We start from the raw sequence: 24,994 nt of genomic DNA, 5'->3' as shown, positions 1-24,994 counted from the left end.
TCTTCAGCTCTTGTATATACTACAAGGTTTTTTATTTTTCTAACACCTACCAAAATAATAATAATTAAAAAAAATCTCCAACATTGCTTTATGGAGTACACTTTGTAATCATCTTATAAGTCCATTTATTTTGTGATACAGCAATCAGACCGAGCAAAATGCTTTGCCTTGATAGATTATAAATAACTTGCCAGTGTTAATTGATGGTTCTGTATGTAGGTCTTCTGCAACTGTGCCAAAGAGACAGACTCTTAAAAATTCTTTTAACACATAACAGATTAAGCAGAACCCTCCACATATACCAGGTCTCTGAAAATTACCTACAATCACATATCCAAAAACCCCAAGTAATTTAAACAAACAAACAAAAAACTGGAAAAAAAAAGCAAAATTGAACTCACTCTCCCCTAGCCTAAGTGCATTAAACCAAGACATAGTTGACCTCAGTCTTTCAAAGGTTTCCAGAGGTCTCCTCATGACAATACTTTACAAAGAAGCAACGAAAAAATACTACCAACAATGCAATTCCTTGTTTCAGTCTTCATTCTTTGTCCTGAAACTGTTGAAAAGCATTGTTACAACAAGCTCGGGGGTGATTACAAAGGTAACTTCACATACAGAGAGGATCAGTGCACTAGATCTTATTGAAAGACGATTTATTCATACTTGCTATAACTCAAAAGACATTAAAAACATTTTTGTGAAAATTCTTGTTAATTAAAATCTAATTATTCAATGACTGCTGTTTGGCATCTCCAAGAAAACGCTCAAGGTCTTGAAAGAAAAGATAACTCAGTGAACAATTTATCATAAAATAAGGATTTTTCCCCTCTTTTTTCTACTTACCATGCATAATTAATATGTGATAATGCCCATAATGAGTTCCCTAAAACGATTAGCAACGCATCTCCAGTGACCTCCTAATCTGAATATAATGCTTTTTGAATTTGGAGGTGTACTAGTCTCTTTGTGCTTACACACTCACCTCACGTAGAAGCAAAGAAGGCTGCAGAGCATAATTTATTATTCTGCATCACATTTCATCAAGTCCCTTAGCAGCTACTTGATACATTATCAAGACAAATGCAAGGAAAAAAATTATTCCTGCCTCTCCACTCCCCAAGTAGGGTACCCCAAAGACTAAGTACCAATTATAATCCTTCTTCCCTCTTCCAATCACATACATTAAGTGAAAGCAAACCTTGACCAGGTTACTTTTTGCATGGAATTTCAATGACTTTTTTCATCTCTGTAAGACAAATACAACCATAAATAAACATGCACTGCAGTAACAAGGGCAACATCTAGAACACTTAAAAGCTAAATTACTTTCAAGCCATCCAACATCTAATTTTTCTTCCACAAATATATAATAAAGACTACCAGCACGGGAGGGGGGGTGTACTTTGAGAGGGTGGGTGTGTGCATGTGTGGACACACAAGCACACATGCCTCAGGAGAAGAGGAAGGAAGAAAATCAACCCTATGAACTAAGAGCATGACAATTGAAAAAAATCCTGAAAACAATCAATCTCCTTCCTTTAATTATCTTGTAAATATAAAATAGTGGCCTATTATAGACTTATGGAAAAGATCCCTGTGTATAGTAGTGTAGAGGACCAGATCTAACCATGTTTTGTCTCCAGCATTCTGAGTATTGCTGCAGGAAAGGTGATCGAAGGAGAAGGTCCCATGGAGGTGGGGCAGTGCTGTTCTGAGCCAACTTCCTGCTCCTCCTTGAGACTGGTGCTCAGTGCCCATCCTCAGTTTACTTCCTGGAAAAAGTCTGGCTGTGCACACCTGAACAAAACATGCAAATAGTCTAATTTACATAAGAGGTATGCACCACCTTCACTATAAAAGGGAGCAGATTGGGCCCCCCTTCTCTCTTTTTCTTTTCTCTGGCTCTCTTCTCTCTCTTTTTTCTCCTTTTTTGCTCTTTTGTTTCCTTTGTCTTGCAACTCCAGCTTCGCACCATCCACGTGGTAGTACCAATGCAGGATCTGAGGTGACATTCTTTGTTTTCTTCCCTTGCTTTGCCCAGGCAAAGCATGGCTATCATATTCTACCCCATACTCTGCACTGAAGTTTGTTGTAGGATGGGGGAGCTTGTGGAGGTCTTTGTGCCTTGTTAGCCAGCAACTTTTGAGGAGTATTTTGTGTCAGCTGTGAAGTGTACTGTACAAAATTAAGGGCTTGTTAGCAGACACTTTTTGTGGAAATGTAAGAATTTAAGGGAGTGTTAGCCAATACATTTTGAGTCTAAATATTGGGCTGGTTGCTGTAGGTAAGAAGACTGTATAATAAAACATGAGTTCCCTGACACATGGTAACCAACATCACACCCTCTACCAGTGGGTCATAACAAGCACATCTTCAGAAGTCCTGGATTGTGAGATTTGGTGAAATATCTCATGATCTTTTCTCTACAGCCACGTCTCTTACACTTATGAAGCTGGAAGGCGAGCTTCATAATCACAGACCTCATCATCCAGCCTGGGAGACACAAGTAAGGGCTACATGCTTAAGAGTGTGTAGAAGCTGAAGAAGGTGAAGGATTCAGCCAACAGACTATTCAGCAGTATATCACATTAAAAGTACATTCCACTAGAGTGCTGAGCTCTTTGCATCTCAAGGTGTAAAGCTTCTAGCAGTATTTCAAGAGAGAAGTCGTAACACATAAACCCACATAGTTCTATACCTACTTACTTTAAATTGCTTAATACAATTTAAAAGTATGATTTATTAATAATTTATTCCTTTAAATTTTTCCAGTGTCTGTCTGAAATCAATAGCTTCTCCAGCAGGAATGGGAACCCATAAGAAAAAGTTATGCTGTTTATTATTTCGCAGTGTCCCATAGTAGCAGGAATTCAAGAACTAGGCCAGCAACATATACTAAAAACATAACTTGTCATCTAGAACTGAGTCTTCAGTCACGTTGCAGAGGAAGAAAAGTAAAAGTTTTATGAATTCAGGAAAAAAGTTCTAGTCAAGAACCTTCCTGAGCAAACGGCTGATGTATCCTGTGGTGATTAGGACAATCCCCAAGGAAACTCAAAGACTGGAAGACTGAATTTCTCAGGTTGAAAAGTGCTCAAAAAGATGTTTTTCCCAAGTTTTTGAAGAAGAATTCCACACAGTAGACAAGACAAGGGTAAAACCCTCTTCTGATCTTTAAAAAGAAACAGAACTCCCATCTTTGGTGTTATGTTCTTTATGAAGAATTTTTCTTGGCATTTTTGAAATGCACTGGAACTACTTTTCCAATTATGCTTTACAAAAGACTAACTGCAAGATATGTTTAGATCCTGATAAAAAGACACAAGCTGTTGAGACTGGGCAATTTTGGATGAATACATGAAAGCAAAAAACTCATTTCTCAGAAAAGCTATAAAATCAGAAAAAGGGAGGTTCCTACTGAACTTGGCACCTCATCTTAGAAGGCAGAGAAGTGGAAACATTGTTCTCAAGCCAATAGATACACCCTTTCAGATTTCAGTTGCTATCCACTTTCAACACTTCAGTGCATGTTTTGCATGAAACTAAACTAATTTGGGTACACAGAAATGATGGGACATAGTTCATTCACTTCCCAGTCATTCCATGTACAATAACAGTAAAATCTGCGTAATCTAAATTCATTAAGGAAGTGAACTCTGCTTTTGCTGTAAACTGAAGCACGTTGTGTGTACTCAGGAGCAGTGGTTTCAATCTCTCGTAGTGGTTTCAACCAGTTGCTCAGCAGTCCCACAACTTCCCAGGGAGGCTCATCACCACCACAACACATTTCTGTCAAGGGAGAGACTTCATTGCTCTCTCTGGTAACCAGCCACGGCACAGCACAGGATACAAGGCTAACAGGAACACTGAGGGAGCACAACCTTGCAGATGGGGGACTCCAAAGGGGCACTCTGTGCAAGCAGTGAGGAAATTATCCAAATTTCCAGTGAGGAAACACATGCACACCAGAAACACTCAAACATTCCAGACCTTTATTCAGTGTACTAAGTATATGGCTACACTTGGAGTTGGCACCCACAAATCAGACAACACAAGAAGTTCTTTATTGGCTCTAATCCATCAAATGCCTAATTTGAACTAATTGATGAACTGTAATTACATCAGTACAGACAAAACAGTCAAGTGGCTTCCAAAAAGAAAGCCCAAATTCTGCTTTCTACCTCAAAATGCACCATCATTCAGAAAGAGTTGAGGAGCAACACTCTCTCCACGCAGTAGCAGCCACTGGCATGTGCTGTAACTATCTTTGTACAGATCGCAGTGTCTGAGAACAACAGCGATTGACTACAAACTCTTCGTCATCTGTCCTCCTGAATGCAGCCTGACACTGAAAGTCAGGCATGCTCTGACCATTACGGTGGCATGCTATACCTGGAAAAAACAAGTATCTAGCAATATGCTAAAATAACTAGCAAGAACTGCGAGTCGAAGGACACAAGACAGTAGAACTTGTGTAAATCAGAATGGTTTATACCACAAACAGCTATTTAGAAGGTGAGATGAGGAAAAGTTGGTAACATAGGCCTATGCAAAGGACAGACTAGAGTCAAGTTTGAAGAAACAGCCATTGATGTAGATTTGAACTAAGCTGAAAAATGTCCATGTGCTTTTGCATTTAATGCTTTTGTTATTTCTCAAATAACAAATCTGTAAATTGCAAACATTCATGAAAGAGTGTAAGTCAATTAATTTATAAAATGGAAAAGTGGCAGATTTATGATGACTAAAATACATGATTTCAACAGCAGACATTCCAATTTACAGCTCAGTGCACCACCTAGAATGGCTGTTCATGTCTGTAATTTCTGTACTTTACATAAAGTACTCCTAATAAATTAAACCTCCAGGAATAAGAGAAACATCACTCATAAAATAGCTGCTTATCTGAAAACCATAGCAAGTAAAATATATACACTACATGTATACACCAAAAATGGTGAAGCTGAACGGGGAAAAAAAAGAAAAAGGAAAAAAAAGAAGGGGATAATAAAAAAAAAAGGGTTTAGCATCCTTTCTACAAAAAACTCACAAAAATGATGGTCACATTAAGTCCTAAATCAACCTTCTTCATCCTCTGTTTTATTTGTACAATACAGAATAAAATTACAAAATATTTGAATGTCATACCATTCTGAATCTATTGCTCTTTCACTACATCTTCTGTAGCAAAAAAGTCACAGAAATTTCTCTTTGAACTTCTCTGTTCTATGACATAAAAAGTCCACTGAGACTCATAAATCCTAATGCCATTTAATCAGTCTGAAAAAATTTTAATGAGCTCTCACTAGATTTGGTACAGAGATTATTTGTAACTATGGGATCAATTAATTAATTAGAAATGGAAGAAACTGCAAAGAAATAGTGTTTTAAATTAAGGTGATGATTCACATCACTTGGAACTTTTTAAATAGAACAGATTGATTCTTCATAAGAGAGTTATGACCATTTGTATTACTGCAATCTATTCCTCTTTTTAAACAGTGGATATAAATGGATTTATTTGCTTTTAAATGACTAGTAAGGTCCTTTATTCTACAGAAAAGCCATAGGCAAATCAACCAAAACAAAGGCTCTAGCCCACAACATCCTTAAATAGGAGGATAATTAATCTATGTGGTTTTGATGACAGAAGTGTATTGGAAGTATGTATAAATGTTGGTACGGGAATGTCTGCAGCCCTCTCAGTTAGAGTCATATTTAAAATAAATTTATTAGTATATCATTTTTGTTACTATGAAATAAAACTTCAAGACAGTATTGAAAATTTTTATATATATATATATAAAAATATAAAAATACATACAAATGGTCAGGTTAGTATGAACTCTTTTAAAGCAAAAATTAATATTCTAGTATTTATAAATTCGAAAATCATGACTTTTAATAATGCAAGCCCTATAAATTAAAGTGGAACAGAAAAATATTGTTTAGCAAAAGTACTTTTGTTTCCTTACCTTTTTTTTCCTGATCAAATCTGTGAAGTTAATGACTGAATCACAGCTAAGTGACATTGGAAGGGACCTCCAGAGCTCATCCAGTCTGTGGACTGTGTCCAGACAAATTCCAAGTATCACCAAGGATGGAGACTCCACAAGTCATTTAGGCAACCTCTGCAAGTGCTTGGCCACCCTCACAGTAAAAAAAGTGTTTTCATGTGCTCAGTCTCCTGTGTATGTCTGTGCCCACTGCCTCTGGTTCTGTCACTGAGCACCACTGAAAAGAGCCTGGCTCCTTCTTCTTTACCGTCTCTCTCCAGGTATTCCTACGCATTAATAAGATCCCCCTGAGCATTCGCTTCTTGTCATTCCAACCACGTCACTAAAGATATTAACCAGGGTTGTACCCAGTATTGACCATTACTCACTGGCACCCAACTAGACTTGTGCCACTGCTCGCAACCTTCTGGGCCTGGCCGTTCAGCCGGTTTTCAAAGCACGTCACTGTCTGCTCATCCACAGCTTCTCTACAAGGATCAAATGGGTGAGAGTGTCACAGGCACTCCTGCAGCACAGGGAAACAACAGCCACTGCTCTCACCTTGTCCACCAGGCCAGTTACTTCATTATAGGAGTTAATCAAGTTTGTCAAGCATGACTTTCCCTTGGCGTAGCCATGCTGACTGCTCCTGATGATTTGCTTGTCCTTCCTGTGCCTGGAAATGGTTTTCAGGATTAGTTCTTCCATCACCATTTTCCAGGGATTCAGGTGAGGCTGAGCAGCCTGTAGTTCCCTGGCTTGAAGACAGGAGTGATATTTGCTTTCTCCAGTCTTTGAGCACTTCTCCCAGTGGCCATGATTGATCAACAAGTATGTAAAGTGGTCTTGCAATGACACTAGAGGGTGTAACCCATCAGGGTCCCTGGACTTACTCATGTACAGCTTGTTTAAGTATTCCCTCACCAAAATCCAAACAGAAATAATACTATGAAAAGTATTATTTAATTGTCTAAATGAAATGTATGAAAAAGAACACAGTGTTTCGAACATTCTGGCCTGAAATTTCTATAATATTCAAGAACACATTTTTTCTACATATGTACAGCTCCAGATGGTTTTCATACAAGTTGCATCTGTGCATTTGAGACCAGAAATTTGAGTACATGTTTTTAAATTTAAATTTTAGAAAATTTAAGTTTTCTAGTATTTAATCTCCAGATCATATTTTGATTACCTGATTGATTTAATTAATTACTTATATGACAGTGCTTTGTTGCTAGTTTTGCAAGTTCATATGATGTTTCATGTATCACCGGATAGCAAGACCTAGGCTGAATTTGCAGGGTGTATCTTGTTCAAAATTCCTGTGCTGTGGTTTCATCATTATGCATATTAAGTTCCTAGTTAACCAAAGACTGCAAACCAAAAGGTCAACATTTAAGAAATTCCCAGATGGACAACTATGACATCCTTCAATGACAGTAAAGCAGATATCATATCCATTTATATATCACTTTAAATACTTTTCTGCCCCTTGAGAGTTCTGTGCTTGTGCTAAATTCCCATACTTCAACATTTGTGATTTTTGTAGATGCAACAAAAGTTCAGTTGAATTTAATCGGCACTAAGGGAACTCCGATGCTGTAAACTCATATAGAGGAAAAACATGTATTCAAACATTTATGTTCTTCTACAAAAAGAAGGTTAATAAAATAAAAATACAAACCCAATCAAAAATACAATCTGTAATTTTGTCCAACATACCTTTAAAATCATTTAAAAATATTAAGTGTAATATAGATGCTACTATTATCTTCAAATATTTTTTTCATTGCTAACATAACTAAGGGAACAAACAATTATCTACAACAGCGTCACTGGTTTTGTTGTTTGCTTTTGGGCTGTTTTTTAAGGTTTTTGTCCTTTTTAATTATTCCCACCTTGTGACTTTTCTGAAACAGAGCCAAATAAACAAAGAGTTTTGGGAAAGCTGTCCTTCTGCTCCTCACATGAAATTATAGTTTAATTTGCCATTAACACAGTTGACATTCAGTTTTCTTACTTCTTGAGATACGGTAACAGTTACAACCCAGATTTATATAAATTATCAATACTTTCTGCTCTTTTACTTTCAGAATTACAGAACAGCTTACAGCTATACTTCCATCCAATTAAAAAGTATTCATTATGCACCTCATTCTGTTTCCCAAAAAAAACATACCATACAAAATTACAGGAACATACCCTGATTTTTTGTTCCCTACACACACAGTTAAGCAAGGAAGAATATTTTTATATGAAAAAAAAAATTAAGCTGTGGTTTAAGCTTGTGTTTAACTCCTCTCTTCCTCTCTCCAAAACCTTGGGTTGCTTCCCAATATTTGCTCTGAACTGAACATTAACATATTCAAAATTCATAACTCCTTGACTCTAAGGTGAGATCTACAGCCTTGCTGCTCAGATTTCAACATCTGGAACAAGCCAGATACACAAGGCCTACTCACACAAGTATCTACCATGTCCCTACAACACCATGTTTGATTAACACAGTTTGATTAACACTGTTCAACAGTAAACCACGCTGCATCAAATTTATTTCACTTTGTATTCTCAGGCAATGAAAATACCATTTAGACTCTGGGTGAGAATTCGAAGTACGAAAGGCTGAGGAATCAGTTAATCGTATTTGTGTAGCCATTTTTTCCTCAATAATCCTACTGAGAGAACAGTAATCACAGTCTAATCTACCTAAACTTGTTCCATAAAATTAGTATGTAATGCATTTTTCTGCAGTAATGAAACTCTGAAACTTCAGAACTTATGTTCCACTCGGGACAGAGAAGAAGTGAGAAAAATATTCTAGGGATAAAGACAATTTAATTTAAAATAAAAGTGAAGACATTATTTTAACAACTCTCAGTTTATCTTTCAAATATTTTCCCTGTAGATTTCTATTTCAGAATAAAGTTTGGAAAGTTATATATAAGAGAGGAAAACTAAACACACCTACTATTTGAGAAAGATTGCTCAAGCTGATAGTTTTAAATCAGAAACAAGAACTATGATCTCAGAGACTTAGACTATAACAGGAAAGATGTGGCTTAGGAAAAATATATGCCCTGTTCACAAAGAACCATCATTAATGTTTTGACACTTAAGAGGCAAATCAGCTATGGAAAATAAACTGAACTATGTTTAAACAACTGTTTCCAAACTTTGAATAGTGAAATTGAGATTGTAGATTTATTTACACAGCAGAAAATCATTACACTTTCCTATTACTGCATGCTACCGTGTAGTAAATCAGAGCAATCTGCATTACAAACACTAGATGTAGTGGGGGAAAATCTCTTCCTTCAACAGCACAAACATCTTTGAAAACAGAAGTTGCTGATTTTTATAATCTTTATATTAAATTTAATCTAAGTATTTATCACATTAAAAAAACAAAACAAATATAGCCCAAAGAGAATATTCCTAAATCGAATTTATCCCCTCCCCTTCTTACCTTCTCTGGAGGTGCAGGAGGGTGAAATCTCTTTGCACAAACAAGAAATGGATCAGGGTGTGGCTTGCCACACTTCACTTCAGGGTCATCTCCCAACACTACATGATGAAAAAGACCAAAAAAGTCTTTGTGTCTGGTTGTTTTCAGCTGAAATGAGTCTTCACCTGAGCTGCTGGCAACAGCCATGGGTATGTTGTGTTTGTGTAAATGACGGATCAGCTTATCAACCCCTGCAAGACAAATACACGTTTTAGTTTTTATATATATGCATGTATGTTGGTACATCTATTAATGTTTATACATAATTACAAAGTATTTAGCAATATTTCAACAATGCTGTCTTACTGAATAAAATAACCTACTTCAATCAGTTAGTGTGAAAGAAAATTCTTGCTGTATCTGAAACGTTCCTTCTCCAGACAAAAACCATGGAACATTCCTCAAGGTGTATATATATACTTGTTCTGTTATCAAAGTGATGCTTTTCTCAAAATATGTCAAAAATGGGTTCAACATCATTACATGATGACATCCACTAGAAAGTCATTAAGCAATGTCTCCATATTATGTAAGTTTATTATTTCGAACTCTGAGAGTTTGGGAGAACATTTTCTTTCATATACAGTTATGCTCCTGAGAAAAGAATCAAAAAAAATATACTCTTCTCACTGGATGGCACAGTTTTAATTTCTGAAGCAGGTATCCAACTGGCTCAAATCAGACCCTAAGGGAGCTCAGTTTCTCTCTTTTGCAATTATTAAACCAAGTAACACTAGGCAGAGGAGAGCAGCTGTCAGTCACAGTTGTTAATACCAGAGCTTTATCTACTGATGCTGTGAACCCAAAGTAATGAACACCTCAAGCCTAATGGGTAGAAACTTCAAGCTGATCCAGTCTTCTAGGGAAGGTTAATGCAGTGAACAGAGAAAGCACAGCAGTCTCTGTAAGAGGGAAACACACGCCGCTATTTGGTGCAAGTTTTGAGTTTTCTTTGAAGGGGTTTTAATGCTCTTTTTCTGCAGCATTCTAAATGCTGAATACCTCTCCCAGAAAAAACAATTAGCATTGTGTAATGAAGAACAAGATTGGATGTCTGGTCTTTATTAATTCACAAGAGAAAATCCCTCCATATCTGTAAAATCATTTCAGTTCTGCTTCTTGGCATAAATCTGTCCCACGGTGTTGGAGACAGGATATTAGTTTCAGGCAGTTTAGGTTCAAGTAGACTCCAGTTGACTTTTGGCTCTTTGAAACAAGTTGAGCACAATTCTCTGTTTTTACCTTCCAAGTGTATGCGTTCTTATATTTTTCATGTCTGGTTATACTAAAATAATCTTATTTCCTTCCTTCTGATTCACTGTCATGGTTACGTCTGGTTCCTGCTCCCTCCAACCATTCCTACTCCTCATGCCCATTTAATTCTTTCCTTTGCCACACCAGCATCTCTGATTTGCATTTCCCATGTGACTTAGCCTTTCAATCCTAAAATCAACCACCTAATCTGCCACACATTTTTCCCAAGTATAGTCATATGCCCAACTTGGAGAAGTTGTAAGTACTATTGATAATAAAGTTTGTAGATTACTAAATAGGTGCATTAACTAATCCACCTGTCTGGAACTAGGACTTGTAGGTATGGCTTTCTGCAGATTTCTCATCTATTCTCCAGAATCTAATCAAACAATTAATAGTTGACATTTCCAGCTCCATGGTTATATTTGATGACTTTAAATACACGCACTTCTGTGATGTTAGATTTCGAGTTGGACAGAAACAATAATCAATGTAATATCAATGCATCATCCATTTGAAAGCCTTCCTATGCCTCCTTAAATGGTTATACTAAGCAAGTGCATTTTTCCCAAATGATGTTATTATGCTCTCTCACCAAAATATGACGTTAAATACAATTCAACTTTTTATTCCAGATAGTTTAAGTGTTCATTCTGAAACATGTAGTAAGTCTATAGTAAATTAATGAAGTACTAGGATGCCTTAATGTAAAGCAGTAACCTAAGTATCCCTTCTTTAAAATAAAATGCATTCATTCTAAGGAACTTATTCTAAAGAAGCTGCAACATTTAGCAAGGCTAGCACGTCGTGTGTGTAGTAATATAAAGAAGTCCAAAGATTAAGCAGAAGACTTTTCCCATAGTCCTTGATATGATACAGTTAGTTTTCTTTTAAGTTGTGCTCTTTTCAAATAGCTAATTTTCTTCAGTCCCACTGCATCACAGCTTCAGTTCATCTCTCACAGGGTATGTTTATTCTATGTTTCTATTGGAGGTAGTCAGCCATAGGAAAGCACTGTTGCAGAAAGGTTATTTCTTCAGGGTCCTCTCTTATATTCCCCCAGCACATCACGATTTTAGTGTCTAACTGTGTATGGGTGAGTGTTTGATTTCTCTTTTTGGCTTCCCTCACAACAAGGGAGCTAAAATGCAGTTGTCCTTAATACCTCCAGAAAGCAAATATTTACATTATTCAGAAAATGCACTTTAATAAGAATATGCCATTTAAAAAATAATTATTCGTATATGTTTAAATAAAGCAAGATAGATTAGAGAAAAAGCAAAAAGCAAATCAGCTGCACAGAAAAAAATTAAACTGCATTTGGAAGAGTAGTTAGCATAACTTGACAAACTCAAAACAGATGAAAAATATCTTCATTCCAGGTTTGCTTTCCTCTTTGTAAAAGGTATAGATCAAGAAAATCCATTTTTGTTTGCATCAGCTACCACCAGTATAGCTCTAGACACTTAGTCACCACATCAAATTACTGACACAATTATTGTACCAATTCAGCACATAATTCTTTATTAGGAAGATAATATCTTCCTCAGTATCTTTATAGTGCTTTTTTAAAAGAAAACATCAAGAGAAGGGGAATTGAGGAACTGCTTTAAAGATCTGTAAGAAACTTCCCCTGGTATATCCTGTGTTATTATACCCTCTGTAGCTACAAAGATTTTTCAATCAAATGACAATGAAACCAACCAAGTAAGAATTCAAAGACCATGAAGAACTATGCTGAAAATTCCTGTGATCTTGATAACTTCTAACTTACTTGTTGCTACATCAGGGCCCATTCATCACAGAGGGACCCCTCTGTTAGACTTCCTGGGACCACCTTTCAGCCTTCTGACTGAAAGCTTAGGCACATACAGCAAGAACAAAAGATAAAGAAAGATCAAAAGAAATAAGGATCTCTGTTCTTCCAGGATAAGGATACACTTCTAATGTGGCACACAGGCAATAACTATCTTATGCAGTATATGAATTCTTCAAGTTATTACAAAACAATCAGGAGTACCCCACATTGCTATGTTTTATTTCCAAATGTACTCATTTTTTTTCGGACAACCAAAGCAGTAAATACTGTTTCTTTATGCTATGTCTTTAAATAGCATTTAAGAACAGAAGTTTTAGAACAGACACAGAAGCTCAATATATGCTAAACGCAATAGTTCAACACTGGTAACTATTGGAAAGAAAAATAGGTGAAAAGAATTGTAAGCTCAATTTTGTTACAGTAGCTGCAAAGAAAGATCAACTTTAAATGTCAGCATCTTTAACACCTAATTAATCACAAATGTCAATGAAGTTATCAAGTTTGGGAAAAGAAAAAGAAAACAAATTAAACCAACAGAAAGGATTTATTTCTTCTGAGACCACAGATGCATTTCCAAGAAAGAGATCAGCTTTTTGTTCTGAAAATTGCAAAAAATCATATATAAAAATATATATTTATTTTTTTAAAAAGGAAGTATTACTCCTCCATTAGACTCCAAATGTGGTGTTTGCACTTTTTAGATTCAGCTGAAATCATGGTGACTAATATATTGGATCAACTGACAAACTAAAAATAAGACTCATACTGAACAACAAAACCCTTGGGCTAACTGTCACTTTTTTCCTTCTCATTGACTAATACAAACATGTACAGCAAGAGTTCAGGAAACCAAACAATGCTACACTAAAATGATCTAATGAGAATCCCTATCTAATTACTTACATGCTATTACAACACTGTTTTCCCCATAATTTTTTTAAAGTTATCACATTTTTTAATCAAATGGCATTACTCACTATGAAGTGAAAATTAACAAGACAAAACTCCTCAAAGTTAGCACAAATTGATGAAAAACAAAGGGAATTTTTATTTTCCTTTTAGCTTTATACAAACATGGTCTCTGTGTCATGCAGAATACTTCAGAACAATGAACAACACGTGTATTTTTGCTATATTTTATCTCATATCATTTCAAATTTTTGTACCATCCCTTTTCTTGTATTTGTCTATCACTGAACATAACACTGTTCTTAACTTATATCACTTCTCTATCTCCACATTCAGATCTATTTCTTTTGAAATGTTTCCAGACAAACAAGGAGATACTATAAAGCTCTTCTATTCTTTTCTAATATGTCTTTAACCAAACCTTTTTTCTATGAATATGTCCCAGTAAGGGTATGTTTTTCAAAATACACAAGAAAGTGATCTCCATCATAAACTGGGCAAACACACATCTTGATGATTTATGTCCATATGCACAAATGAAAATCTTAAGAATAAAAATAGCTTCTGTCTTAAAAGACTGCTCCTTTTTTTCATAATCATTTACAGTTCCTACATTGAATGTGATAAGATGCCAAACCTAAAGTTTTTCAAGATTTCATCATATTCTTTAGTCAAAGAAAAGTTAGCATTACCACTCAGAGTTTTGCAGGTTGACTAGATTTCTAGCCAATTCCATGACAGTCTTTAAAGTTTATAAAAACAATTATACGGCAAAAACCTCAGCAGCATCTGAACATTAAAAGCACTCAACAAAACACAAAAAAATTTCACTTACAAAAAGAAGCTGCTGTTTGTTAACTTAAGCCATAAAATCATCAAAAATATTTTTTATGTAGTCTGGTGTGCTACAACAATTGCAAGCCCATCAACACAGCGCTATTCATCATCTACACTTTCTTGCAATCCTCAGGGGAAGTCAGGATTGCTGCTGTGAAGGTGACAGTGTGACAGAGGTGGGGCTATCCACTACTTGGTTTAATTGCCATGAATGCTTTAACTTGGTCAGCCCCGAATTGGTCAGGTAGTTGGACTAGATGATAGTTGTAGGTCCCTTCCAACTGAAATAGTCCTGTTCTGTTCTGTTTTATTCTATTCTATTCCATTCCTAAATCTCATGAGACTATGGAAACGTAACTCTCAGATCAACCTGCTTCTTTTTTTGTTATGATACACTGTTTAAAAATGCTATCTGGAAGGGTACGTTATCCTTTCCCTGAGCTACAAACTGGAGGTGAAAACTACTAACCTATTCCCCACTTTGGAAGGTAATTGACTACTAATAAAGAATTTTGTTTTATCATCTTATTGCCTTCTAAAAAGTACCAGAGATCCTTCTGGTGGCAGAGACTCCTTATTCACTGAATCATTACTATCATTTTAGTCTGGACATACTGACACATGCATGGCCATAGAAGAAATATAAGTACTAAATTTAACATAATTTAGAACCTGCATCAGCTGTGTTACTGATTTCCTGATAAAAGCATGTTTGGGTTGCAATCCTTTAGGACTTGATGTAAAGGACAAATCTTTGAAATCAGCTAAACAGAAAGCATCATTCTGAGTTTGCAGCTAATTGACTGATATCTAGGGGTTACAGGCTCACTGAGCCGAGCATTGACTCACTAGAATTTCCTAGCGTTAAAACAATAACAGCAAGGAAAAGAAAAGACAGCATGCTAGGAGGTCTATTTACCTGTTAAGGGCACAACATCAAGGAAGCTACAGTTAAGCTCACTAGACTGCTGGTTGAATGGAACTGCTGAAGAAAAAAACAAATTGGAGTTGCCATTGAAATTTGAACTGTTTTCCTTTCTTCTCTTTTTATGCTTTCTGACTGGTTTCATTTGGTACTAAAATTGAGGTATGAAATTACCTCCTCATGGCTGTAAGAAACAGTCAACTGTACTTGAACTGAAAAACAGGTTGCACATCACATTCTGCACTGGCTGAACAAGAGCTGCAACAACAAAATCCCAGTTATTGTAAAACAACCCAGGAATGGAAAATGTCTGAAAGGCATACACAGTCGCACAATCCTTAAGGATCTGTGCTTTGTGATAATGATGATGAGCCAAACCAGAGACTACTGTGAAAGAATAGCAGTAGTTTCATAATCCCAACATGATCACATTAACTGTTGGTAGTTGTATAACTTGGAGTTCAGTTTTTCTGGCTCTGTATATATTCTAGGTTTATATTATGCAAAAGCACACTTAAACATGTATAGGTAGATATACATATGCATGGTTTTCTTCTGTTCCACCTGTCATTTCTTATTCTTCAGACTATGCACTTCCCTGTAACACAGACATGCTAAAAATGCATTTGCAGAAACAGAAAACCTACCACATTACTCTTGCAGATAACAATATCTGTACTCCTACAGAAATATTTAGAAAACCAGCACAGTGGCAGGCCTGTCATTTTGTCAGCGTTCTCTTGGATTAATTTCTTTCTCCACTGAATCAAAACTACCATTCCTTAAGATTCTTTCAAAACTAAAAATAAATCAAACTGTGAAAAACTCTCAAATAGTTACCAGAAAATTCCGTATTAGAAATGGATATGGACTCTTCTTAGACGAAATTTGTATTTTGACCACAGCCAGATCTGTTGAGGTTTGTCTGTCAGTTCAGCCATATTGAAATAGTCAGAATTCTGTCTTCAACCACTCATGCCTCAGAAATGCTGCACATTAAATGGTATGGCTGTAATATAGCCTGTGTCATGGTTTAAGCCCAGCTGGCAACTAAGTACCACACAGCTGCTCACTCACCGCATGTGTCCTCCCTGGTGGATGAGGAGAAGAATCAGGAAAAAAGGTAACTTGTAGGTTGAGATAAGAACAGATTAATAATCAAAACAAAGTAAAATATAATAATGACAATACTAATGCAACTAATTGCAAAATGAAAAGGAAAGGGGGAGGGAGAGATAAAACCTAAGAAAGAAAAGTGATGCACAATGCAATTGCTCACTACCTGTTGACTGATGCCCAGTCCATCCGAAAGCCACAACTTGTCCCTCTCCCATGTAACAACCCCAGTTTATACCCGGGGCATGATGTTCTACAGTATGGAATATCCCTTTGGCCAGTTCAGATAAGCCATGTTCCCACCTGACTTCTTGTTCACCTGCTCACTGGTGGAGCACGGGAAACTGAAAAATCCTTGACTTGGGCCAAGTGCTACTTAAACATCAGTGTGTTATCAACTTTATTCTTGTACTAAATCTAAAACACACCAATATACCTGCAACTAAGGAAAAAACGAACTCTATCCCAGCTGAAACCAGGACAGGTTTCTAACCTGTCAGACAAAGAACTGTTTTGCCAATTGAATATTTGTACAACTTCCACACTATCCTTAACCATCACCAACACACCTGTCAATTACTTGATTTGGGAATTAATAAAGCTATCATGTTTGGCAAAATTATGTGCAGAGCTCATTCCACATCCAGAAACAAATGCTGATTTGCTTGAGTCACTTTTTTAAATATCATTGGTCATTTTTTAGCTCTGCTCTCCACCAAATCAAATTTCAATTTTATTTTTTTGGCAAACTTTAGAAATTGATTAAAAAATAGAACCTCACCTGAATATTAACTGTCAAAAGATGGCCAGAGATACAGCACTTCAGTCATCCTATGCCATTAATATGACAATTAACTTTCACTTTCCTGTATTTACCTGTAACCATCTGAAAGATCGATTTAGTCAGAGAACAGTGTAAACTCAAAATGTCATCAGTCTTATATCTTACACAACATATGCAAGAAGCCCATTCTTAATTAAAGAACATTAAGAGACTGTAGAGCAAATCCACAAGGATTATATGAATAAACACTCTTAGAAGACACAAAAGGGCAGAAGAAAATATCAGATTTAAAAATCTGGTTGATTGGAGAACAGTCCTTAAAGAAACTAGAAGGTAAGCATTGGAGCCATTTCCCTCTACCTTATTAACTGACATCAGCCTGGTCTCTCAAAATTCATGGCAATTTAGCTTGTATCTCATATGCTGCCTCCAAGTAAAGGACAGATCATATCAGTTTAGTGACCAAGGATGCCTCTGCTCTCCACAATGGCCAGTGAGCATAAAGTATGTTAGTTCACATCAATTCTGCTTTAAAAAATACCCTGAAGAAAGTTATCATGTGTATTTAGTTGAACTGAAAAGATAATCAGTTGAACAATTCTGGGGATTCTTACTTGCTTCTCACAGTAAGAATTTTGCTGTTTTCATCCATAATAGCCCAGTTTCAGCAAGCCCAGAATTCACTTTTTGAAGTCAGGAACAGCAGAAAACCTCATGTTTCCTTCAGCTAATCTGTTCCCTCACCTGTCTAACTCTGTTTAAGCCAGCTCAGCCACATTATCACAATCTTCAGCTGGCACACAATATCCACTTAATAGCATCTATTACCTATGTTGCTTCATTACAGCAACTCTTGTCCATGCCTCCTAACATTTTACCCAGTCTGTCCATCCAGCATTTTCTAAACCCAGACTACGTGTTTTTTGTTTGGTTTGCAAAAGATATAGCTGAAAATTTAGCCCCAGAAGTTTGACACGAAAAATGAAAAACACATCAATCCATATTTCTCATTGTTTTGGAGAGTTTAACTAGGCTTACAGTTTTAAGTGGAACTATGATTGAGAGAGATGCAATTTGAAAAACCTTGCACATAAAAGACATTAAAGAGATAACTAAATTGGCTCCACAAAATACTCAAGTTTTTTAAGCTGCTAAAAAACCAGCACCTTTTATTTTTGCTGCTTGTTATTTATTCCTAACATATCACATATTTTTAACTTTCATTCTCCTAATGTATTATGAAACTAGGTATAAAAAAGCATCTAAAAATTAAAACATTAATGCACGGTAGAAATTGTCAGAACAAATGAGTACATGTTCAAAGAGAAAAAATTATAACAGTCAAATTCGTACAGTGACATGTAGTTACTTCACTTCTAATACTTTTTTTATATTCCTCTCCATCTCCTCCTTTTTTTTTTCCTTCATAAATTATTTGCTCCAGAAAGTTTAACATTGTACATAAAGTTACCAGTAATCCTAGGTTTAGGTATCGCTAATCTTGTATGGTTGAGGATTTCTCTCTAGAGCATTTCAAATCTAAATGTAGTTGAATATAAAAGTATCCATTCACACTACAGATAAGATTCATCCTCTTGCTTATCTTGAGGTACCCGGTTGAAGCTACTCATTTGGGCATTCTGCACTATCACTGGTAAAAGGCGAGGAAACACTCATGTCTTAGGACAACCTGAGGAACCCTCCCTCACCAGTGACACGCTCAGACACTGTTACCTGAGTTTCAGTGTTCAGGTTAAGGGAGATTAATCCCAACTGAAAGAACTCATGGGCTCGCATACTTTTAAACATGCAGGCAAATTTATTTGTGCTTAACAAAACAAGGCTATGCTCATAGTCAGGGAAGGCTGCCAACAACAATTATAAAGAATGGCTGGTTTACAAAACAGAATTCACGCATACGTACCTAGTCCTTTTTTTTTTTTTAAAACACCTAGAATAAAGTTTTTCTCCAAGTAAATAGGGAAAGAAGTTTTCTGTACTCCTTGACAGGTAAAATATCTCTTTAGACTGGTAAATAACAGGTGGATTTGAGTAAGACTTGCTAAAATGACAGCAACAAAACCGAATCTGTAAGAGAAACTGTTTTGTGGAAGACAGATTACAAACTTCTGCCTTGATTAGCATTTAAATAATTCCATAAAGAGTTTGTAAATATTGAAAAGAAACATACCTGGCATCAATGCAGTAGTACAGAATAGCTTCTCCTGCTTGATTTTACTTTCATTTAGTAGCTCTTCTTTGGTTATTGGAAGATCTAGAACATCTCGAATAATTTCTGCCGCTTCTAGGGCTTTCTTACCCATAACCAAGGATTTCACATCCCAGGTATATGATTTTCCAAAACGCCCACAGATCTCTTCGAACACTACTGAATAGAGACGCTCGGTATCTGTCAAACAAACAAAAGAAAAGAAAGAAAATGAAACCCATGTATAGCCAGCTAGGCAGCTGTCTTGCAAATGGACCACATAAATGGTCAGAGAGTGAACTGCCAGGAGCCAGAGGGCTCATACTGAAGCGGGTAAAACTGCCTTCCCTTTGTTTGCAGAGGGGAATCCAGACTTCCAGGATCACCTCAGAGGTACCCAAGTTTTTCAAGCTGTCACTTCTGTAGTAACTACGGGTCTCAACAAAGAACTATCTGGACCTTCTCTTTCATCACCTTTCTTTACTATCCAAGTTAGCAAGAAGTGTCTTAATTAAAACACTCCATTTATGCTTTTCATGAGAAAGAAAAGAAGGGAAGGAAGGAAATCTGGTACTTGGGGGATGTCATTACACATTCCATGTAAATTGAAAAAAGAAAAAAAGAATTAATTATTTAAGAGTGTCTTTGAACAGAAGGTTCTGAGTGCCTTCAAAGACGTAACAGTCATTACTATAGTGCTGCTGGCAGCACTGCATTTACATGGGATTACTCCAGCAAAACACACCCACTTGTATTTCCAGGGGATTTCAGACAAGAGTAAACTTAAGGCTGAATTTTGGCAGCTTATATACCAAAGATGTTTTAGCTTTCAAGCTATTTTTTTAATAGAAACAAATAATCTGTCCTTTCTCCCCCCCACCCCAACAAATCTTTGAAAAAGAAGGTCATTAATATTTAATTTAACACTAATATGGGGAAGAAATATACTTTCAGCTCTTGGCTTCATTTCAGCAAAGATCTTGAACACTGGCTTTTCTACCAGTCTGTTTATCTTTTCAAGTAGTGTCCTTTGAAAAGTCAGCTACTGCTGTTAACCATGCTTTAATTTCCTTGTCATGCATGTCTTTGCCTTCTGTATCTCTAAAGGTATGTTTACTATCACTTTAGCAATGAAAGAGAAGAAAAGGAGAAAGAAAGGGAAAGAAAGAAGTTGCTCTTCTGAGATTTATTTAGAGAAATTCAGGACTTCACTTATCAACATGTCCTTTGCCATGTAAAAACATTTTTATAGATTATAAAGTAGTGAAATAATTAATGTGAGAAGGTAAATTAAGAATACAATGTTTAAAATTCACAGTTCCCCCTTTCCTTCTTTTCTTATTCACTGTTTTTTCTTCTATATCTCAGACTCACTAGCTGACATAAAATTCTTACTCTAAATTTAAAATTGAGAAAGAAAATTAATCCTCATCCTGTTAAATAACACACAGCAAGCTAAGCAGAATTAAAACAAAACAAGGAAACAAATTCTAGAACATGAAAATTTTCCTATGAGTCTCTATGATAATTACATGTTAATCTACCTGAAAGTGAAAGATTCAACTCCATAGATAAAGATACTAATTTAAAAAGTCTCCTGCATTTAAAGTATCACATAGCTGACTGGTGAATGAAAATACTCTTCTCATTTCTAGCTCTCATCTCTTGATATATCTTTTACATGGACATTATCAGCAGGATGTTCTGTCCATCTACTTGCTACATTTCACTGGGAATGAGTAATATTCATTCCCCAGTCACATATCATCTTCTAGTCATTTTTATAGTGACCCCTGTTCTATGTAACAGCACAGGCAGTTCCACTGGTGTTGTTTACAGTGTGCAAAAACTAGTCACAATAAATACAAATAAAGTGACAAGAACGACAGAGGCACTGGATTACTCAATTTGTGATCTGGCACAAAAATATGCTGATGTGTATTCAGAAAGACCTACAGGTCACCTGGCAACAGACCACAGTGTATAAGTGGAGTGCATGATCTGATCAAATCACTGCAGGGTCAGAATTAGAAGTGCAGATCTACCTAGGCAGAGGGTACAGTAAGCATCAAAGCAGTATCTAAACCTCAGCTTTATCAATCACTTACACATGAGGACAGTTTATTACAGAAGATTACGACCTCATGAATGAATACAGAACTCGATTTTTTCAGAATGTTTTACACATCCTGAATTTATTAAAATTAGGTTATTGTGATTCTAAAATAATCTGTAGTTTATCAAGGAGATAGGGTTAGTTGGCATGAAAGCTTCTTTTAGTTGGTAAGCTCATCTTAATCATTAGTTTTGAGTTCTTTGTCTGAATAACCCATCCCAAGTTTGCATTAAGTTTTCCAGATGAAATACACCTATGATTTATCCTTCTGCTAGGAGTTCAAACCATCTTAAATTATTTTAATTGTGTGTATTCAAGATATTTTAGTAAGTCAAAATCAGATCCCAGACATTTAAACTTGGCAAGAGTTTTGTTTTGTTGGGGTTTTTTTTAGGGATATTGAAATGGTTAAGGAGAAGAATTTTAATTTAAACAACAGGTTTCTTGTATCCATACCTGTGAGACAGATTTCTATTTAAACGTAGAAGAGTACCATTTTCAGTATTCGATTTAGCCAAATTCAAACACAGACAGTAATTTTTACCAACACTGTGGCCCAAGACTGAGAAAATCTCATTGGATTTCATCACTGTCAATAGTGAATGAACACAGAGACTGATTTTGCTTTCCTATCAGTCTTTCACAATATTCCTTTAATCTCTTTGGGGTATGCAACTGTGTAAAAAAACCACACATATTATTGAAATGCTCAACTAGGGTACAAGAAATAAATATAATTATAAACCAGACTATAATTATAGAAGTGTGAATTTTTCCTTTGCTTTTTGCAACTCAATTGATGGCATTTAGCACAACATAAACTGTAAACTTGCAAACAAATCTATACAATTGCTGGAATGGTGGGGGCAATCAAGACTCCAGAGAGTATCAGATGTTTCCTCTAATCATGGAGTTATAGTAATAGTAACAACATTCACATTTTCTCTCATTTCTGGACTTAAATATAACACAGACCCTTGTGTGCTTATTATCCCACTGAATCAACTGAACAGTTTGAAAGAACACAGGATTTAAACAGAGCAATGGCAAAGCCAAAGCAGTGACAGATTTCCCATCAGAAAGACTGACTTTTGTCAAGTCCTGAGTATCACATGCAGAACTCAATCAATGGTCCTCATGCCCACCTATTTCAACATCAGCAAAATCATGAACTCATGGTTCCTTTCCCTCTCTCTCTCTCTCTCCAGCATACAAAGACACGGCTGATCAGCTCACTGACCAGTCGTGTCAAGTTTGTGAGACTCAGGAGGATAAAAAATGCTGCAGCACTACGTAAAAGCAAGGAAATGGATGTCTTTCAATAAGTCTCTGTGCTCTAAAGGGATCACTCATCAATCTTTCCATTCTACAACCTCTCTCCCCACAGGCAGTGCATGCCCGTAGCTCATTCAGTCACAGAAGTGAATCGATTCGTGAAATATCCATATAACTGAGGATATGAGTATCAAACAGTGGGACATCCAACACAATTCCTAATGGTATGTGGACTATCACAGAGTTTAGGAAGAACCACTGGCAAGGTAAAAGCTACTGAACAGCAAACAGAACGGAACAAGGAACATCCTCTCAACACAAAAAAGAAATTAAGATATTACTATCCACAACTTATCAATTACAGTTCCATCTCAAAAACAATCAAAGGAAAAAAAAGCAAAAAAAAAGCCAAAAACCACTGAACCACAAAAATAAAAAGGGTCACCGAGGGAGCAATACTTTATGTCACTAAATAAAGCATTGTGCATAACTCATTCCCCATTTTTCTGCTATCCTTATAATTTCTTTCAGAGAGAATTTAAGACTTTCCTCTTGAGGTATCAGCACTCAAACAGGACACACAAAACCAATATAAACGATGCAAAATACTAGCAACTATACAAATGTCACTAGAACAGGTGTGAAATTGCAAAACAATAATTTAGACCACTTGGAACCACTGAAGAATTAGAGCTGAAGGCTCCCGAGTTAGCAAAGATCAGAAAATAAAGGGAAAGTTTTTTAAATTTTATTTTTTATCTTGCAATTTGTGGCAAAAGGTCATTCTTGCACTTCCAACATCCTTTCATTCATACTTTCACTACTATGAAAGCTAGTTTAAAAATGCATGACTATGGTTACCTATGATGGCTAATAGAAGAAAATACCCAGCAGTTTCACAGCTGACCTCAAAATCACTTACAGCAGTTCAGCAAAAGTTGAGATGAGGAAGGCAGGCAACAGAAATTATCTTTTGCGCAATGGCCTAAGTGTTACAGTACCAGTCCAGAAAACGAAACTCAGCCTTTCAAACACCCTAACGGCCTGAGCCTACTTTTCTAATATCACATTAATTTTTTTATGCTATTATGTCATATACATATATATACACTTTTATACATATAATCCATTTATATGCTTGTGTATATATAGATAAAGCATATAAGCATATATTTTTATATATTTACTTATATATAATCTATGTATAGCACTGTGTTTTACAGGCAAAAGCTGTCTTTTAAAGAATAAAACTCAGGATGAGTACAATCCAGTGAATACAAATCAACCTGGAGCCTGTTGTCTCAACTGCTCATTAAAGAGATGCGGTTTAAACTGCTTAGCACAGAAAGCCTCCCGAGGAGAAAAGGAGAAAAAGGAACGTTCTATTCTTTGAAGACAAGGAAAAGGAATGTTCTAATTTTTACTGTAGTATTCCCCCCCATTCCTTCCACGAACTTGCTTAGGAAGAAAAATGAAATCTAAATTTATCATTTTAGAGACACTCATTTCAGTCACTGTCGTAGGATGAAATAAGCACTCCTTTCACACATTGCTCAACCAAAATATTTGAGCCATGCCTAAATGTCAAGGCATGTGGTGCTGATGTACTCAACCAGGTGGGTTGAGTACATCTAACCTAAAGGTAGTCTGGACCATCAAACTAAAGGAAATGCTGCTGCAGTATTCATGTCTTTAACCTTTCAGTTGATCTACTCTCATAACCAGTACCACTTAAGTTCATCTTATTGTTACCTGGAAGTTAAAGGAAGGTGAAGTCTCTATTAAAATAAACACTAAACACTAAATAATAGCTACTTCAAAATCATGAGGTAGTTATGAAGAGCAAGTTATTCAGTAAACCATTTTACATGACTGATAAACCATAACCTACAAAGATAAAGAAAAAAAAATTACTATTATTGCTGAAAATTACTATCAATTTGAGTAGTGATCTGCACATCATTATATTTTTGATTAGTGCTTAGAAAAATTCACTGAAAATGATCCATTATTCATTTTAGTAAGGAGCAGGTAGAAGTATTCTGGAGCTTTAATTTTTGCAAACCTTCTTCTTTTTTTCATTGTATTTGAATATTAATATAAGTACACTCCAAGATAGATGAATACGTTACACAGTAATTACTTCACTAAATCCAGAGAAACACACTGTCACTGGTTAAGTCAGTGTAGTCAATCTGTTTGCCCTTCTCTGATTTCAGACATCCTACTATGAATTCAGGTTG

At 36.0% G+C, this 24,994-nt stretch overlaps 1 protein-coding gene across 1 annotated transcript in view; it reads right to left on the bottom strand.

Annotated features, from left to right (window-relative positions):
• The window catches only part of PUDP (pseudouridine 5'-phosphatase), a 61,707-nt gene that overhangs the window by 17,421 nt on the left and 19,292 nt on the right, over positions 1-24,994 (bottom strand). Inside the window, exons 2-3 of the mRNA XM_027639428.1 lie at positions 19,343-19,561; positions 9,469-9,698 (exon numbers count right to left, since the gene is read on the bottom strand). Coding sequence (XP_027495229.1) covers positions 9,469-9,698; positions 19,343-19,561 — 449 coding nt within the window. The remainder of the gene's footprint in view (positions 1-9,468; positions 9,699-19,342; positions 19,562-24,994) is intronic.

Source organism: Corapipo altera, unplaced genomic scaffold (assembly GCF_003945725.1).
Source record: "Corapipo altera isolate COAL_440 unplaced genomic scaffold, ASM394572v1 0, whole genome shotgun sequence".
In the NCBI taxonomy this organism is placed as follows: Eukaryota; Metazoa; Chordata; class Aves; order Passeriformes; family Pipridae; genus Corapipo; species Corapipo altera.
Note: the sequence above shows the minus strand (reverse complement) of the source record. Positions and strands in the feature narration are given on the sequence as shown.